Raw genomic sequence first — 19,638 nt, forward strand, 5'->3', positions numbered from 1 at the left:
TGTTGTCGTCCTCACAGGCGAAGAGAGCCGTTCAGAGAGGGGCCACAGCGGTTATCTTTGATGTCTCGGAAAATACAGATGCCATCGACCAAGTGAGTGTAACATCTGTGATGTGTTGAACATCATGACAGCTCCAACCTAATTTGATCTTTATCAGCAATACATCAATTTTTGATATTAGCATTTTCTAGGATAACACCTTGAAAAACACAATTATTATAGATGGATATATAATGCAACTTTTTATTTAGTAAAACCAACCAACCAAGCTTTTGTAGATTTTGTTAATGCATTCAGCTGGTGGTTATATCACCTAACAAAAATAACCATGCTTTTTTTTTTGATTGATTAACATTTCTATAATCATTGTAAATTGTAAAATAGCCATTGCTAAACCATTGTAAATTTGTGGTTACCATGGTTTAACTACAATAACCATGTTTTTTAATATAGTAAAAATAAAAAAATAAAAAAACACTACCATTCGAAAGGTTGTGGTCATTAAGTTTTTTCTTTTTCTTTAAAAAAAACTTCTTTTTTTTTTTTTATTCAACAAGGATGCATTTCATTAAACATAAGGGACAGTTTTATAATGTTAAAAGAGATTTCAGTTTAAAATAAATGCTGTTCTTTTGAACTTTATATTCATAAAAGAATCCAGGAAAAAGTTACATTTGTAGAAAAATATTTAGCAACACAAATGTTTTCAACATTAATATTATTTATTTATTTATTTTTGCACCAAATCAGCACATTAATATGATTTCTGGCAGATGATGTGACATTGAATTCATTTTTTTAAATATATTAAATAGAATTTATTAAATAAAATATATGTAGCTTTGGTGAGCATAAGGGACTTCTTCCAAAAAACTTGATAAAATGTACTTTTGATATGAAAATGCTTAAATCTAAGAAAATTCTAGTTAAATTGCTGAACTTTTAGAAATGGAAAAATACGATTATGTACAATATACAATAATTTAGTTAAAGATTTTCAGTAGTAACTGAATGAACTGTTGCACTACCACTTTATTTTCATTTAATTAAAGGAAACCGTGGTGCAGCACCTACAGTATTCACACCACTGTGTGTGGAAAAGGCTGATCTGTGGAAGTCCTTTTCTTTGTCGCTGCTTTTGAGCATGCAAGGGTCTTTTTTTCCACTCCCCACGCCTTCACTGTGGTATTTTTTTCTTCCAAACCAGGCCCAGACTTGCTTTTTTCCCCCTCTCCCTCGTTCAGTTGTAAACGGTGTACAGACGAGATAAAAGAGCTTCTGTGTAGACCACATGAAAGGAGTCAGCGCAATACATTCCAATGCCAGCACCTCTGTCCAGACTCATTCGGCTTCCTCTGTCACACAGATTACAGTTTAAAGCCTCAAGGCTTTGGGGAGGACGAGGAAAGTTTTAATCATGGGGCAGAGCATTAAGGCAAAAGCTTTCATCATCACCTGCTAGATCCTACTCTAGTTCCCTACCCCAGATCCTAACCTAGTTCTGTCTTTATTCGTTTTCTCTCTCTCTTTTCTCCTTCAGTAAGCAGACGTTCATTACCAAATACATCTGTGATGCCTCATATAATGCAGGTTAATGAAAAATGTATGCTATTAGTTTTTAAGTGATTTGATTTTTGCCTTGTGGATGAATACATAGTTTAAAAAATCTCATAGACTCGTAATCATTTTGTTTTCTAACTCTTTAGGTACATGTAGGGTCCCTTTTTAAAAAGTTGAGGGTGGGCCAGTAACCACCAGAACAATCTAGCAACTGCATATCTAGCTGACATCTACCTCAGAAGCACCCTAGCATCATGGTGACAGGTTTTGCTTCTGTCGTATTTGTAACGTGTAACATTTCTATCATGCTGTAATGCATTAACATAGAGAAACGTGAGGCTTTCCCTTAGTCTGTGCATCTTTTCTTGAATGAAAATCCAAATAGACCTGAAAAATAAGAGGGGGGAAGAACACTTAACTGACTATCTTTCAACTTCCCATATTTCACATGAGAGACATGACGACAGAGGGAGAAATAGAGGCTTGAATATCCCTGGTATTTCCCTCAGGTTTTTCAAATTACAGACTGGAGCTGTAGTCTGAGGGAGCTACAAGGCTAAATCGAGCATCCATATTCGCAACATGCAATTGGTTTACTGCTATTTTCCCCTTCTATAGAGGAAAAGGTCCAACCACAGTTTCCATGTCTGGACTCTATAGGTTGCTTTTTCACATGGGTGTATGTTGTCGGGAAAGCTTTTCCCCAGCAACCGAGTTCATGTTGATTTGGCAGATTGAAAAATGATTGAAAACGTTATTCATTAAAAAAATTACATGTGTTTTTCCAAGTAAGCCACAGCATTGTAATGGGTTTTGTTGCTGCTGTTTTTGAGAGTTTTTACTCAACTCTATAACTATCATTATTTGTTAAGTGGTCTGGCATGAGAGCTTAAAATATTTTTTCTCAAGGTCTGTCTTTTCTCTCATTGTTTTCTCTAGCTGAACCAGGTTTTAGAAGACCCCTTAAAGAGGCCGGTGGTCTATGTCAAAGGAGCTGATGCGGTTAAACTGATGAACATAGTCAATAAGCAAAAAGTTGCACGAGCCAGAATCCAACATCGACCACCAAGGGTAAGAGTTGATGCTTGTATTGCATGCATTAAAACATTAGTAGAGATGGGTCACAAAGTTTATCTAGATTTTTTTTATATATATAAAAAATATATCATATCATTATATAGGTGCAGAATTGGTGCAGAGCATGATATAAAAAACCTCCAAAAAATGACATCTTAAAATTAATCTACTTTAAAGTACACCCTCTAGAGCAGGTTGTGTTTGGCTGTTCCGTTATGTCATTTAAGTGTCCCACAAGAAAGTTGAATTTTACAATGGCTTTGTCATTTTTACAAAGTTTGTAATCTTATTTGTTTTTTCTGCATACACCTTATCTTTAAAATGTGCTGACATTTTCCTGCCGTTGTGTACTATTGCAGCCCACAGAGTATTTTGACATGGGAATCTTCCTGGCGTTCTTCGTTGTGGTGTCTCTGGTCTGCCTCATCCTCCTCATCAAGATAAAGCTCAAGCAAAGACGCAGCCAGGTGAGGCTCCATAATGCAACCTCATTGCTTCATGCTATTGAATTCATTTGCAAAAAAAAAAAGTCTTGTTTTATGTCAGTGTACAGTCTATTTTAAAAAGTTTCACTAGTTTGCCTACCCATTCAGTCCTGAATGATTAGGCTCCTCTCAAAACCTACGTTTGGAACTTTATTTGTTGCATACCTGACATGCCTTGTTTTTCTTCGATTTCTTCTTCTTCTGTCCATAATTGTTTCCCCACCTGTCAGAGTTCCATGAACCGGATGGCCATTCAGGCCCTGGAGAAGATGGAAACACGCAAGTTCAAGGCTAAGGTCAAGAGTCAGCGTGAAGCCAGCTGTGGAGCATCAGACTCAGTGAGCAGTAGTTCCACATCAGACTGTGCCATATGCCTTGAGAGATACATCGATGGCGAGGTAATGATCTTCAGAAATGTTCAAAAACTTGTAGCTTTTCTTTTAGAAAAGAAAAAAAAAGTATTGCACATTGAACCTTGTCAGTTCTCTAATATCTATTCCATAACCAAATGACAGGCTGACAGACTAGACGAGTATGCCAAGCCACTGCTGCGGAACCCTGGAAAATTGTTTTCTAGTTTATTTATTTTGGTTGATTTTAGTAATGTGTTAATGGACCTCTCTCAGTGTTGTCTCCATACACATCCATTTCTTAGCCTCCCTGAACTTCTTTTGTCTCAAAGTATATGAAGACTAACCCTGGTGGCATTTTTTTATTCATCTTTTGTGGTTATGTGTCATGCTAAAAAAAGCACACAACAAAGAATTCAAGGCGTCTGGGAATCACAGAGGAAGTGGCAATATAAAAGGCTCAATGGCATCAAAGAGTTTGTCTGTGATGATGAAGAAAAGCAACAAAAGCAGGGTGGAAAGGCAGAGGGAGGGGGATGAGTCATGCTTCTGTGGGTAAGAGACGCTTTCTGACTGAAAGCTGTCTTGGAAGGGGTTGCGAATGTTCAAGTTTTCGATTTTGAGACACTTTGCCTTAGTTTGAAGTGTTGGGCTTATTAGTCTTATAAAGCACTAGCTGGTTACAATTTTTACTTCCTGTGAGTACTAGTTTTAAGATTTTTTTTAGCATCTTGAGCACTGACATGCTGTGTAATGGTGGCGCCATCTACAGTTTACATAGTCTCGTGTAGCCAGACCTTCAGACTGACGGCTGAAGGTCTGGAATTCATGGCAGCGTTCATTGGCCAAGGCCCGCCCATGAGGCCGTTTGACCGACATGTCAAACAACCAATCACAGTTCATTTCATTCAGCGTCATGTTTCCGGGCGTGAAAATGTCGCCACAATAACAGACCGGTGTGAAAAACTCTCGGGACGTATTTGAAAGATTCTATGCCGCAAACTATAAATATTTCACATACCTTTGAAACTCCAGTGTTTAGTTGATCCTGATAAGCGCTCGTTATCACAGTTGTAAACACTACGGCTTTCTTCTTTCGTGAGGGGGTTTGGCACCACTGCATCTTTGTTTCCAGACAGAACATTAAAGAACGCGACACACATGTCTCCCGGAAATCCTGTAGAATTCAACCAATCCAATGACGACTTCGACACTCCTGAAGTGTTTCCAATTTTGTGTCCAATTTGCATCAGACGTTTAGCCAACAGTCCGTGGGCGTGATGTCTGAGGCTAAGACGACAGTTTACATTGCATGGTGTCATCTTTAGCAACTTCAGTGGTATCAAATCGTTTTTGTAAACCTTGCTATAAAATTCAGTTGCTTCCCTAAATAAACACACCTTAACCAGCTAATCGAGGTCTTCCAGGGTACTAAAAACTTCCAGGCTGTGTTGGGGCAGGTTGGAGAGAAATCAGGATTAGACACCCCTGATATAAATCGTCAGTTACTTGAAAAAACATGGATACCAATGGGTATCTGAATTTGGGGGGCCTGCAAACATTGCATCCCAGAATGCCCACAAAAATTTAAAACTGATCTGTTGATCTCTCAATCCTTCCCTTTTACAGGAGCTGAGAGTGATCCCTTGTGCACACCGATTCCACAAGAAATGTGTGGACCCTTGGCTACTTCAGCACCACACTTGTCCACACTGCAGGCACAACATTATTGGTGAGCATGAGATGCTGACTCTGCTGTCAGATATGTTCGAATTTATGGTCTTGAATCAGTTCATTTCTAAACCTGTGCTTTATTATTTTCTACCCAGAACAAAAGAAGGGAAACCCAGGCGCTGTTTGTCTTGATCCAGGAAACCCAGTCCACAGCCGCCAGCAGAGAGTCGTCCTCCCTGTTCATTATCCAGGAAGGGTGCACAGAGCTGGGCAAGTGACATCCTACCCTACACGGACCAGCATGGACCCCCATGGCAACCCCATCACTGTTCTAACAGTGGACCAGCACCCTGAGCAGGTCCTCTATCCTTCACAATCTTCCTTTATACGGGGTTACCCTGCCCTCCACTTGGAACACACGCTAAACCCGCACCATTGTGGCCTGGAGCATCGTGCCCCTGCTTACCCACAAACCCATACTTTCAAACGGCCCAAATTCCATGGACGCAATTTTTCTCGTGCTGCCTGCTTTTCCCAATACGAAACCATGTACCAGCACTACTATTTTCAGGGCTTGACCTTTCCACAACCTGAAGGTCAGCAAGGTAATGGACTCCACAAAGGTCACAATCGACCCTTCCAGCCAGGACTTTTGTATCCTACTGTGGTGCACATGGCACCAGCTTCCTCTTCCCGCCTGGGTGACACTGGAAGCACCTCGGGACTTAGCTGTTACCACGGGCACCGCTCCGTGTGTAGTGGTTACCTTGCGGACTGTCCTGGAAGTGACAGCAGCAGCAGCTCTGGTCAGTGCCACTGCTCCTCAAGCGACTCCATGTTGGATTGTACGGAAGTCAGCAACCAGGGAGTGTATGGGAGCTGCTCAACGTTCCGGAGTTCGCTAAGCAGTGATTACGATCCCTATGTGTACCGAAGTAAGAGTCCGTGTCGGGGATCAGCCGGGGAGGCTGGGATGGTGTTTGCCGCCACCCCTCAAGCTGACGACTCTTCGGCCTCAGTATCAGGGATGATGGACTGCCTACAACCGCCGCTTGGAGCGTGTTACAGTTCTGGGGACCAGTTGTCTAACTGCAGCCTGGAGCCCAACTGTAGTAGCCACTCTTCGGTGGAAACCAGGGAACTTACTAGCACTACCTCAGCTGGGCCCCTAGAGGGCACTGTGGCAGAAAGGACCCACAGCTCTGTGAAGCCTTGTGGAGAGCAAGGGGTAGCTTGTAACTGCTGTTTTGAGGTACCCAACTTAGAACGTAAAGGTAAGGAAGGAGATGACAGGGGACACTGCAGGTGGGCCACAGAATCGCAAGCGGTCGTTTCCCCACAGAACTTTTTTAGTGTTAGCTCCGAGCAGCTACAGTCTCCAGATCATGTTAGCTATGATGAACTGCCATGCTGCTTCTACACAGAGATGACTGTACACCAGGGAAGTGCTAGTCATTACGCTGAAGATTGTTCAGTTAACATACAGTATGCCCAGACAGACAGTGACGGCTGCATGGGACAGGGTTGCTGTGAGCTAGCGCAGCGGATACCCATAATTCCTGAGGATACAGACTGTGAATTAGGCTTGGGTCCGGAACCACAAACAAGTTTGCTCCCTCCTAGACTTACTGTAGAGAGGGAGGAGAGAACTTCTGGGGAGACTTGTGACTTGTTTTTCACCTCAGGACAATATAGAGGTCAAGTTTATCAGCAGCCTCAAGATGAAGAGGCCAGAGCACTGTTTCCCTCGCAGTGTAGTGGCGTGTGTGAAACACAAGGGGGTGGCAGAGCATCATTTGATGGATCGGGACTCTGATAAGAAGCCCTAACACAGCACAAGCTCTTGAAAATCAATAAATGTTAAACTTTTTAACAGTTTTGTTGTTAAAAGTGTACTTAGAAGAAAGAGTTTTTCAAATTAAGATTTTACAAATGTACTTTTTTTTTTTTTCAGTGTTGATCTTGTTCATTCCTGTGGCCTTCAGAATCTGTCACATCAACACAGTGGTTATAGGCGAGAGTACAAAGCTATATTTTGAATTTTACATACTTCCTCATGCAACTCAGAAATGTGAGTCATACAGATCATCATAATATGCTTCTTTCCTGATTGGACTAGGACCAGGGAAAATGTCTACATGTATATGACTAACTTGTATGATTTTATGACAGTTAAGATTATGCCTGAGTTCCATGTTATTAGGTAAGATGATTTAAATGCTCTATTTACACGCATTTCATTCAGAATTGCATGCATGTGAGCAGTAAGAAGTCGTACAGCATGTACGTACATCTCAGTCAACTAGACGATTTCATTTAGAGAAATAAAAACCAAAACGGATCACAGCATGTTGAGGGAGTGCACATCAGGTGCTGAGGTAATTTCTCTAAAAACCTAACCAGGAATATTTACACCTCCCTCTTTCTCTTACTTTCTCAGGGCCTTTTTCTTTTCTTTCTTTTTTGTACAGAAAAAGACCAATAAAAAAAGCTTCTTCTTTTTTTTTATATACTTTATCAATGGAGACTACTGAGCTACGTATATATCACACCAAAGTTTAGTTTGTCTCCAGGGTACAGTCAGAACACCACTGGTAGAATTAGAATCTGACTACTTTAGGGTTAGGGGCGTAGGATGTCTAGTATTTGACCCCTAATAATTTTTTTTTCTTTCTTTTTTTTAATTAAAGCTAACATTTTGTCAAAGACGCCAAAGTATAATGGTTTAAAGAGATTGGAATGCAGTGGTATATACATATATATACATCAAAAACTGCATGATTACCTTTAATAACTACATGTTGCACTCATGCTTGTACACGTCATTATATCATCATGCCTTTCTGTTTTTACAGAGTATTTTTTACGGTTTCTATGAAATGTACCCATTCAGCTTACACAGGCGGTCATTTTAAAATAGCTTTATTTATACATAGACTAAAACAGTGCCGTAACATAAAAATCCTACTCTTGCCTTGCATAGAGATATGTACTGCAAATATAGCATTTTTGTTTTCTGGGCACTCGAGTCACTATTTAATATTTCATATTGTTTGTAGCACTTAAGATTGTATAAAAGAAAATGTGTACAAAAATTAATATTTTTTAATTTTTTAAAAGATATAATTATTTTCTCCATTATCATTTTACAAATGTTAAAGGTTAGAGCTTGATCTGTGTATATTTCTGTATCTGTATAGCAGCACATTTCATAAATGGAAATATGTTCTCTGAATATTTATTGACTAATATATTTATCTTTAAGCCATGTCTTATGTTCAGAGTGTCTGTTTTTTTTTTTTTTTTTTTTTTTTTTGGAGATCACTAATAAGATACTTTGTAAATACATGGTAATTGCACACAAGACAATTAAATATTCTCTGACCAAAAACTGATTTTAAAATTTTAGTACCGTTTTGTAACAAGTGTACAAAGATCTTAAAAATATATATGGTTTTATTAAAGTAAAAACACATTTGACTGTTTCATTTTCACCAAGCAAAACATCACATGGTTTTTTTTATGTTATGAACCAATTTCAGAAGTGTGTGGATCCACTTTTGTTGAAACTTGTTACAAGAACTCTGCATTCTGCAATTCATTGCAGTTGGGAACATTCATTACTAAACTTACATTTTGTAGTGGGATCAAAGAACAAAATATATTTAATCTTTTATTAGGTCAGCATGTGCTTCCAAAAAACCAAACACACTGTTCATCTTGTACAAATAAAAATAGTGCTCACATTTCATCAGCCTTTAATAATTAAGCCATTTCCAACATCTCTGTCAAACCCACAACACTTCAGAACATTTCAGTCTCTGCCATTTTCACTTCAGCGGTTAAAAGTGTTTCCATTACTAACAGAACAAATACAAGAACAAAGGACTTTTCATGCCGAGTTTCCTGAGACCCATGTGTCTGGTCCACCAGTGTGCTCGTTTTAAAGTCCTCCACTCTTTGTTTTTAGAAAACAGCAGTCTTTCTTGTCATTGTATGCCGACACTCAAAGCTTGAATCCTGAATGAATGGCAACGATTCCTCCTGTCAGGTTAAAATACTGGACACAAAAGAAGCCGGCATCCTCGATCATTTCCTTGAATGTTTCCTGTGGAAGACACAATTTGATGAAGCTTTCTCACAATCTCAATTCTTTTTCACACAAATACTGAAATGGTTTACTGTACTCTTTTCTTAGATTGACATTTATTTAAGTGTGATTTTAAAAATAAATAAAATCTTTAAAAAAAAAAATAAGTAACCCCCTAAGCCATAATAGTGCCTGTAAATGATAAAACACTCTTATACATTGTCAAATATCAAGACCTAACACCATTTTATTTTACGCTAAATGAAAAAAAAAAAAAGATATGTAAACTTTGCTTTAAAGACTTTGGGTTTTAGCAAGGAAATTATTGCTCTTGCATGAATTGTCTGAAAGCATATTTTGTCTCGTCTGTCATGCCTATAAAACAGCTATAACATTAAGTTGGTTTTGTTACCTGGTCTGGGAACTTTCGGATGCTCTCCACCAAATACTGATATGATTTCCAGTCTCCAGCAATCACTTCACCCAACACAGGGATCATCTGAAAACTATATGCATCATACAGCCTGCAAAAATAAATAAATAATCATGAAACAATATACATACAGGGCACTGTACACTCTCTAAAATAAAAAATAATAAATATAAAATAAATGTTTTAATAAACATTTTGGTATAACACTCATACGATACATAAGTGTATTTACAAAGAATAGCAGTGAACAAGACAACAGTTTTAAGTTACAGTAAACATGTTTAATGCAGGTTAACTAAATCTATTAAAAACATTAAAATTATTAAAAATAAAATGTTTATAAGCCTTCCAGGGCAACATTTCTCATGTACATTTAATTTAAAGTACTAAAACAAAAATAAAATTAATAAAACTATATAGCAGTATATATTTAAAAAAAGCCTAATAAAAATGAAAAAAAAAAAAAAAAAAAAAAAAAACGAAGTTACTAAAACTTTAACTAAAATGAAAACTGAAAATATAAAAATAATCCAAAATATTAATAAAAACTATAATAGTATCTGTAGTAAATAACACAAGTTAAATGACCTTGTGAGAAGAGGGTTGGTCACTTTGCTGAATTCTAGACACATGAACCGTCCACCTGGCTTAAGGACACGCAAAGCCTCTTGTAGAGCCTGCCAAAACAGTCATCATGTCAGACAACTACAGTGACAGATTCATCAAAGACTTCAAACACTTCACTCTACAAACATGTTCATGAAAAAATGATAACACAACATGAAATATAGTAACAATTAAGATTAGGCAGACGTGCAGATTGTGAGCAGCAGAGCAATATGGGCTACACTTGTAAGTTTGGGTTAGGAGAGAAATGGCTTTTAGTTGAGGAATGTTTTAGTCTAGTTTTAACCTGTGTTCATGCAAACTGATGTGGAGTGCAGAGTCTTTACTTGCTCTATGTGGGTGACGTTTCTGATGCCGAATGCAATAGTGTATATGTCGAACTGATCGTCATCGAACGGGAGCTCTTCTGCATCTCCCACGACCCATGAAAGACCTGCAAATATATGACAGTGAAATCAACATTAGACTGTCCTCCCAAAACATGAATGCTACAAAGTGTTCGGTTAAAGCTGACTCCACCTGTAGTGATTCCTGCTTTCTCCGCCCTCTGTTTACCAACTTTGAGCATTTCTTTGTTGATGTCACACACCACCGCGCGAGACTGTGGAGGCCCTGCTTTGTCTGACACATAATGATCAGCGATGTCCTGCCATGATGGTGTCTGATGGGATTTTGCTCTCAACCGCTGCTGACGATCATACATTGAGCGCGTGTACTCCAAGAAGCGAAAAGAGATGTCACCTAGAGCGGTATAACAGAGAGCTGAATTTACCCAAACAACCACCCGGCCCCCTGATCTAGGGTACTTGAGTTCACTTTAAATGAATGTATTGAATCACATTTATGAATTGATTTACCAGTGCCACCAGCCGTGTCCAGCAGTCGTAGTCCCGGCTGAGGGTTCATAGTGTGCAGCAGTGTATCTTTCCACAGTCGGTGTATTCCCAAACTCATTGCGTCATTCATCACGTCATACTTCTTGGCCACATTTTCAAACACCTTATACACTGACCGTCGAAGAACAGCGGGGTAAACGGAAATGTAAGTTACTGGCTAGTGGAAAAGATTCTAGCACACACTATCAATGACTGAATGTATACACCCAAATAAACTAATGCATGTGAGATAACTCACCTTTCTCTGCTTTCTCCTCCTCTGGGACTGTTTGGAAACCAAAGTGCGTACTTTTGCCCTCTGTGCTATCGCTATATCCGCGACACCCTGTGATTCCAGCACGACAGCATAAATGTTTGATTCGACACCTTGAAACATGATGAATATTTCGCGTAGAATCGGAGAGAGCTCTGAGGACAAGTGTCCTAGCGGAGGCCGCCATGTTTCGCTCAAGTTTAGTTACGTAAGCACTTGCGTCATAAACCCGCAAAGCGACGAGTTGTAGTTCCGGTGGATCTTTCATGGACTACAGAAAAAAACAAGTGCGATGTGAGGAACTCCGTCTCGGGACATATTAAAAAGGCATTCATTCACAAATCACACAGAACGTGTTTTTGTTTTGAAAACGCAAGACGCGGCAGTGGAAATTGGGGGGGAAAAAAAACCTAAGGTCTCTTTTTTTTTTTTAAATAAATTACAATAAACTACGTGTTTAGTAAGCCCTACCAGTAGAGGGCACTATAGGATTCATAGTCATGCTTCAATGACGCAGTGCTTCAGAGTTCAGATGTCAATGAATGACGAACTCCTTTTTTGCCTTTCTGAGTGGCTTTTATTTTATGTGGTTATTTAATGAGTGAAGGCTGATGGGGTTTATGGGGTAATCAGACAAATCACCACAGATTTAATACATGCATTAGCAATTAGCTCTGAGTGCATCATTTATACAGATCAGTAACAAACCTCATTAATAAATGATTTTTTCTTTTTTTTTCTGATTCGCATTTGTGTTGCATTGCAATACTTTGTGAATGTGTTCACCTCACATACCATGAACATCTGCAGGTGGGCAGCCGGGCCTCCACACACACACACACACACACACACACACACAGGGGAAATGGCTTACACATGGGGCCTGTAATACAGGCTTTGTTTGTGCATCCACTCTGCGTCTGGTAGTCATTTTATCTGATAAGCATTTGAGCGACGCAGAAAACATCAGAGCTGAATTTCTTCCTTCCTTCACTTTTTTCCTCTTCAGCAGATGTTAGTGTTTTGGAGGTCTGTCTAGTTCTCAAATGCATTCTTGTTTGCATATTTCCCTCTTTGTCATATCTTTTCAAAAGAACGCTGTGGTTGTGTGTGAAACTTTGGTCATCCTGCAAGCAAATTTTGCAGTCTCCTGAAGTATCTAATTTGCATTGTAAATTCCCTCTCTCCTCTATGTAAATGATTGCATGTTGTCATTAATAAAAAAGGACATTAGCGACAACTCATGATGTACAAAGCAAACACGACAGGCATAAGAAACATGCATATTTATTTTTGCACTCAGAACACATTAAATAAAAACTACAAAGGTACTTATACAAAAGATAGATTATATCCCATTTTACATCCAAAATAACAATAATTTATGGTATAAATTAAAATTCTCACTATTTTATTTACAATTTCATGAAAACAACATCTTTTTTTATTATCCCTGGAAGCACCCTTTCCCAAAATTCAAGGGATTCCTATCTTGGTTTCTCAGAAGGAAGGCCCACTTACATTGTGATAGACCACAGAAGGATATGACACTTTTTTCCACTGCTAAAATGGCTCTGGCGTTCGGGAGTTGCAATCTAAATGGACGCCTGGTTGTGCTTTCTGCATTATTCACCAGCCCTTCCAGATGAATATGACCTTGTTAGATTTAACCTGTCACTATGGGTTTGTCTCTCTCTCTCTTTCTGTGACTGGTGACACTTTAGTATGCATGGGCAGCCCCAGGCACTGCAGAGCTAAGGGTATGATGAAGTATGCAATAATTAACAGAGTGCAGATGAGAACACGACCAAAATACAGCATCAGGTCAGACAAATACACTTGGATTGAGAAAAAAATGATGAATGTGATGGGTGGCTTGCTTTTTTTTTTTTTTACAGATTTGTTTTGTTATACAATATTGGTTTTCAAAAGATGCAAGCTGAGATATAATCATTGTTTTAAAAAAGTAAAAAAAAAAAATTATTTTGGTTGTGCATACAACATTACACAAGATAAGTACTTCAGTAATAAAGTGCATTATGTAGGCTAGTGACTGTTAATTTGTTTTTGTCGTTAAGAGTGGCATTAGTGACATACCCACAGATAAGGTAATGCTGATCACCCATGTGAATGTTCTCAAAAGGGCCTTTACAATATTACTAAAACTCACATTAAGTACTACACACAGAACTACGTACAAAACTGTTGAACTGCGACTGATGGCTGTGCAAGTGCTGAAACCTGCAAGCTAAATGTTGTGTCACTTAACAGGATAGTTTATTCAAAAATGAAATCTCTGTCATAAAGTACTCACTTTTTTGTCCATACAGTGAAAGTCATTTGGGTACAATGAGCCTCATTCAGTAAACATTCATAAATATAGGTGTATATAACCTAACTCAAACATGCATAAAAACATTTTACAAACCAAATATGAAGTGTCTGTATAATACTTATTTTATTAATTTGTAGGGCTTGTTTTCTTTGTTTTTTTGGAGAGCATGGTTAATCATGCCAATAAAAGACTAATAATTAAAAACTACAAACTATACAAAATACAAATTAAAAATTAAAAAAAACTACAAAAAATAAAAAAAAAAACCAAAAAAACACATATACACACTGTTCAAAGAGATCACAAATATCATATCAAGCAGTGAACCAATGAAACTTCGAAACATTTTGAAACGGTTAGGTGTACTGGAGTAATGATGTTTTAAAATGTTAAAATGATTCAGTGAAAGTCTTCAGCTTGCAGACAAATAATACTGGTTCTCAGAATAATCGATAATAAGCAGGTAAATAACTAATGTTAGATTTTTTTATGAACCATTTATGCATGGTTGGGAGCAGCTGTACATTTTTTTCATACCAATTAACATTTTGAAAATACAAACACTTCTGTGAATAAGTCAGAGCGGCTTTATGAACAATTTACACACACACACACACACACACACACACACACACACAAAATCATGAATGAGGCATGAATGATTTCATTGACTTTCAATGTATGGATAAATCATTCTTCAAAATATCTTATTTGTGTTCCAAGAAAGTCATATAGGTTTGGAACGACATGAGGGCAAGTAAATGTTGACAGAATGTTCATTTTTGGATGATTTATCCATTTTAACCGGTTTGCGCATTCCTTCACAGGAACGTCCTCAATCCTCGCAGCAAGCAGTACAGTGATCCGTATGGTTTTCGGCTGGCTGGAAAAGTGCTTCAGAATGTGAGAGCTCAAGTTGTGGTGAAGGGGGAGAAAGAGCAAATTGTTTTGGAAGAATTTCACCACTGCCTCTGTTGGGGAGTGAAATGAAAGAGGATGATGCTTGATTGTTCCCACACAGAATTACACAATGTTCATCACAATGCTTCTCTTGCTCAAGTCGAAAACCTGACAAGAATAATATGCCCCAATGACACCCACAGGACTACATTTGTCTTGAGAATCCCCAAGAAGAAAAAACACTTCCTCAGTGCTTATTCTCATTTGCAATTCAATGCTCCGAAGGATCAATGCTTGTTTACATCATCGAGACATTGTGACAGCTTAGAAGACAGACAAAAGAGGGTTTTTTTCAGTCCTGAAGGCACTTAAAGGCAATGAAGAAAGATCAAAACCCAACACAAACGACAAGAGACGAAAGCGAGGTCCAGAGGGATGTCAGCTCATTTTGAACGTTGACCAACTTGTAGCAATTTCAGGCTTTGGCTCTCCGCAGTCCATCTCGCCGATTCTCTCTCTCTCTCTCTCTTGACTTTTTTGTTGTTCACTTTGAGTCCGAATTGCTCTCGACATGATTGTGACATCAATCCTCTGCCGGTTCAGCCAGCTCTCTTACATCTGAAGAAAGGAGTTCTGTGCTTCTCAACAACAGGTGACCTACATTAGAGGTTAAACAGAATCGTATCTCTCCTCCACAAGGGCTGGTTGGGTACCGTGGCATTATTTTGGTTATGTACGTGGTTTTGTCTTTCAGTGTGCTCCACAGAGTGTCTCATGCTTGCTTTAATGCAGACGCTTATCGGCTGATCGCTTCTGTGAAAGCACCTGGAGAACCGACTGGGCCACTATTCATTTTTCCCCAGTGGTCATTTGTTCACTTTGGTCTGTGGCAACAGAAACATCCCAGCACTCTTTTGCTAATCAAATCGCTTGGTTTATGTGTGCACCTGCCACATGATTTGTGATTGGTTAAGATGCAAATTAAGAGTAAGCGCATCGGCTAGCGTCAAGCTCTTTTTGCGCAGTTTGTTCGTTTTTTACCAACAACTGATCGGCACATTTTGGCTGGACCCTGCGCTGGTCATTTGAAGTGAATTAGGCATCAATCGGATCCCTTTTTGTAGCCCAGCAGCAGAAGACCGGCATTGCGTACAGTGTGTGCATCCATTAGGGGGCTAAAGCAGCCATAGAGGTCAGAGGTGTTGAGGTTAGTTTCCCACGAGAGGGCTGAGGTCTCCATGGTGGTTCTTGAGTTTCTTCTTAAACAGAGAGATGGTAGAAGGTCTGTAGAAGATGATCCAGGGTTCAGACGTAGTGCTCTGCGCACATGAATCTGACCCGCTGATTGACGGGATGGACGGGGATCTGAGAGGGGAAGACAGATACAAAATTAGATAAGGAACAAGGGGAGGAAAAGTTGATTCAAATCAAACTTTTATGTATGCTGCAATATGCCGGGTAAAACCAAATGACATGCAAAATGTGCAGGCCAACGTCCATTAACAACTAAATGGACACTATAAATCTGCCAACAGTGTAGCAAATCAAAGCATGGCCCTCCTTTACCTGGAATAAATTTATAATATAATAAACTATTATGGGGAAGATAAGCTAGTTAAATCAATCATAATCTTAATTCTTCCTTTGATGCTTTATAGTAGCATCTTAAATTGAAGAACTTCATAAAACATTTGTTTTGTAGCATGTACTTACTTTACAGTAAGATGCAGGAGCAGTTTGGCCACCATGGCTATGACTGTTAGCGTTAGCAGAGCAGCTAATGCATAGATGGTCCACACTGTAAAACACAACACGTTTATTAGTGAGAGTAAAACTCATAATTACAGTTGGACTGAAAGATAAGGTTATCAGTTGTGAAAACTCAAGTAACTAGTATAAAGAGTGGCTAGCTATGGAAATGTAAAGCACAGAGCTAACATAAGCAAATATTTAAAAGCTAACAATAAAACATTAGCCATCTTCCTAGCTCCTACATTAAAGGTAATATTCCTACTGTAAAATAATAATGAATTAATATAGGATCTCCAAGGAAGCTTTGATAATTTTTCTGTCTGTTTTGGTAAATGTATATTTTAACAGCAGTTGCTAATGCCTTGGCTTCACAATTTTATCTTAGTATAACAATAACTGTAGCAAATATTATTCAATATATTTATGATAACCTTCCTGGCAATATAAAATTAAGCAACATTGTGAATATTGTGATAATTTTAATACACTTAATACTTGACCATTAGGTTCCCTAAAATAGCATATAGCAAATAGTTTAATAGCATTTCAAATTTAAAATTAAGTAGCAAAAAAGGTTTCCCTGTGGCATATTTCATATACATAAAAAAAAAAGATTTAATCAAATAAACCCATGGAATAGTTTGAGGTCAGTAACATTTTTTATTCTTAAATGAATCTTACATTTTTATTTAAAAAGTTTCTTATGCTCACCAAGGCTGCATTTATTTGATCGAAAATACAGGAAAAACAGCTTAATATGATGCAGCTTATGCTGCTTAATATTTTTGTGAAAACTTGCATTTATTTGAAAATTTAAAAAAAGTTTTTGCATCAATGTAAAATTCTTTGCTGACACTTTTGAACAATTTACTGTGTCCATGCTGAATAAAAGTATTAATAAAAAAATAAAATAAATAAATAAATACTGACCCCAAATTTCTGAATGGTAGTGTTTGAAGATAATTACTGCTCTGTATTATGTGTGATTTTTATTATGTATATTGGAGCATTTAAAAAAAAAAAGACAATATAATTTTTCCTTCCTTGTCATTTTTTTTAAACTAGATATTACTTTTTAGTTTTTAAATAAATGTATAATATACTTTGCAAAACATTTCTGAGCAAAAACATTAACATTAAGACATATATTGAATCTGAAAAAATGCATAGATTTTATTTTTAGGGAGTTTGGCAAAAGTATGGTTACCACTGTAAACTTAAGGGTAAGGTGATATATCACTCTTTTTTGTTTTATACAGTATGTAGTGAAATTGTCATGTATTCTCACCAGGCTACAAGTCTACATCTACTGTAGTTGGTGATGATATCTAGTATGAAAAGTTAGTGAGGAAAGGAGTAAGAGGAGCAGAATGAAGCGTAATGAAGAGAACTGGACACATACTGGTGCTGTGGCCCGCGGTCCGGCCCGGTCCAGGCCACTGACCTGGCATGTTTGCAGGACTTGATGTGATCACGAAGTAACGGAGGGAGGATTTTCCATTCTGACTGGCTGTAGTGCTTCCCGTATGTGGCCGCACTGTACTGGTGTCCTCTTCATCACCAACGTCATCCTCCTCCACAGGGGAGACTGCTTGATTTCTTAAAGCTGTGGGGAAATAATATGTGGCCATCAGCTTATGAAACAAAAACAAAACCCCAAAAATTCCTTGATAAGGTATGATTAAAATTCATAACGTCTCTTTTGACATCCCCCTAGACATTACAGAGAGAAATTTCTCAACTTTTTCAAAATAACATCACATATCTTTCATTCAGCATTGCAGACGTAGATATAAAAGCAGTATGTGGTGTTTGAATCAAACTCTGCCTGCAGGGGAAAAAGGTTCTGTGAATAGTGAAAGCCAATTTGCTTTGCTGACCTTTTCTTTCAGAAAAAACTTTTTCCATTTTATACTTCCCACTCCCTTTTATTCTTCCTCAGATTGTGGTTATTGAACTCTGCCTCCCAAAACAACACAACAGAAAGTGGCAGCGTAAAGATATGACAAAAAGCACCCCTAGAGCACTGCTTACACGTATTTGGCTTCTATTTATTTATTTCTAAGACTATTTTCAACTATTTTGACTATTTTATTTTAAAGTCATAAAAAGACAACTGACTGTGTTTGGTGTCATCACTAAAAATTTGAGAGTTTTGTTGTTTTTAGTCTGTTTTTAGGCCATCTATTTGCTAGTGTAGTTGTAAAAGTCAACAAAATACACCATTGCTCAAAATTTTGGTATCTGTAAGTTTTTTAAAAAGTTTATTATGCTCACCAAACATAAGAAACTATTATTTTATATGCATTCGTCTGAACAAACAGAGAGCAAAAATTGCAATATTGTAAGAAAGTATTTCTAAATAACTGTAAATAGTTTTAAATAGAAAATTAGATAGAAAATAACTGTTTTTTTATTTTAACAATATTCTAAAAAACTGCAAAACATAATTTTCAGCATCATTAAACAATACCAAATTTTAAAAATTTGTGCTGCTTCATATTCTAATATAAACATTTGCTGCTCAAGATTTTTTTTTTTTTAGTGGAATAAAAACATTAATTACAAAAAAAATCCAACTGACCACAAACTTTTGAACAGTGTAATCTTTTAGCAGATATGAGCATTTCAATTTCACACACTTTTTTTGTGTATCACCTGCTGTGATATGACCATATATAAAAGAAATCCTCACCATGATAAAGAACAGAAAACCCCTGTGCCTCATTTGTCCTGTCTGAGTAAAAATACAAAATGACAAAGTCTGCAGTGATGTTCACGATGTCCCGCGGTGGATTGCGGCCATCGAATCGTGCCACCACCTGATTGGAGAAGCCATCCAGCAGTTCCACCATATCAGTCTGATCCACGATATTAAAGAAAGTAAAGTTGAACAGAATGACGGAAGCACCTGGAACCTGGAAGAGCGACATGACAAAGACCAGACAGATATCAGTATGCCAGATACATATTATGTGTTTTGGCTCTAGCAGGCTCTCTCTCCATTAGGATATTAAAGTATTAATTGTACCTGAATGGTCCAATAGCAGACCCTGCCAGGTCTGTATTTGTCCGGGAAATCAGGAGAGTAGATTACTGCAGAGGGTGATGTGTAATTTCCTCCACAAGCGCCTACTTTTGCTATAGCAGAAAAGTGACAGCTTCAACTTTTAATAAATAATGAAAGGAAGCTGTAAATTAGAGGG

General features: G+C 37.9%; 3 protein-coding genes across 4 annotated transcripts in view; 1 reads left to right on the top strand and 2 right to left on the bottom strand.

Annotated features, from left to right (window-relative positions):
- The window catches only part of znrf3 (zinc and ring finger 3), a 71,685-nt gene extending 63,261 nt beyond the window's left edge, over positions 1 to 8,424 (top strand). The window contains exons 3-8 of the mRNA XM_042753515.1: positions 18 to 92; positions 2,500 to 2,631; positions 2,997 to 3,104; positions 3,353 to 3,520; positions 5,102 to 5,204; positions 5,302 to 8,424. Of these exons, the coding sequence (XP_042609449.1) occupies positions 18 to 92; positions 2,500 to 2,631; positions 2,997 to 3,104; positions 3,353 to 3,520; positions 5,102 to 5,204; positions 5,302 to 6,962 (2,247 nt within the window). The 3' untranslated portion in view covers positions 6,963 to 8,424. The remainder of the gene's footprint in view (positions 1 to 17; positions 93 to 2,499; positions 2,632 to 2,996; positions 3,105 to 3,352; positions 3,521 to 5,101; positions 5,205 to 5,301) is intronic.
- Positions 8,425 to 8,584: 160 nt separating this feature from the next.
- On the bottom strand, positions 8,585 to 12,004 carry coq5 (coenzyme Q5, methyltransferase). Its single transcript, XM_042753523.1, has 7 exons — positions 11,431 to 12,004; positions 11,154 to 11,303; positions 10,816 to 11,037; positions 10,623 to 10,729; positions 10,258 to 10,346; positions 9,649 to 9,760; positions 8,585 to 9,254 (listed from the first exon to the last, which is right to left on the bottom strand). Exons 1-7 carry the CDS (start codon positions 11,711 to 11,713, stop codon positions 9,153 to 9,155), a joined length of 1,065 nt encoding a protein of 354 aa, XP_042609457.1. The 5' UTR covers positions 11,714 to 12,004; the 3' UTR covers positions 8,585 to 9,152.
- A 2,551-nt stretch (positions 12,005 to 14,555) lies between these two features.
- Positions 14,556 to 19,638, bottom strand: part of kremen1 (kringle containing transmembrane protein 1) — a 55,221-nt gene continuing 50,138 nt past the window's right edge. The window contains exons 6-10 of one of the 2 annotated variants that reach the window (XM_042753543.1): positions 19,464 to 19,573; positions 19,128 to 19,350; positions 17,877 to 18,038; positions 16,394 to 16,478; positions 14,556 to 16,045 (exon numbers count right to left, since the gene is read on the bottom strand). In XM_042753543.1, the coding sequence (XP_042609477.1) occupies positions 15,889 to 16,045; positions 16,394 to 16,478; positions 17,877 to 18,038; positions 19,128 to 19,350; positions 19,464 to 19,573 (737 nt within the window). In that variant the 3' untranslated portion in view covers positions 14,556 to 15,888. Of the gene's footprint in view, positions 16,046 to 16,393; positions 16,479 to 17,834; positions 18,039 to 19,127; positions 19,351 to 19,463; positions 19,574 to 19,638 lie in introns of both variants that reach the window. The other variant, XM_042753533.1, reaches the window with a different exon arrangement.

The sequence above is a fragment of the Cyprinus carpio genome, chromosome A5 (genome assembly GCF_018340385.1).
Source record: "Cyprinus carpio isolate SPL01 chromosome A5, ASM1834038v1, whole genome shotgun sequence".
NCBI classification, from domain to species: Eukaryota; Metazoa; Chordata; class Actinopteri; order Cypriniformes; family Cyprinidae; genus Cyprinus; species Cyprinus carpio.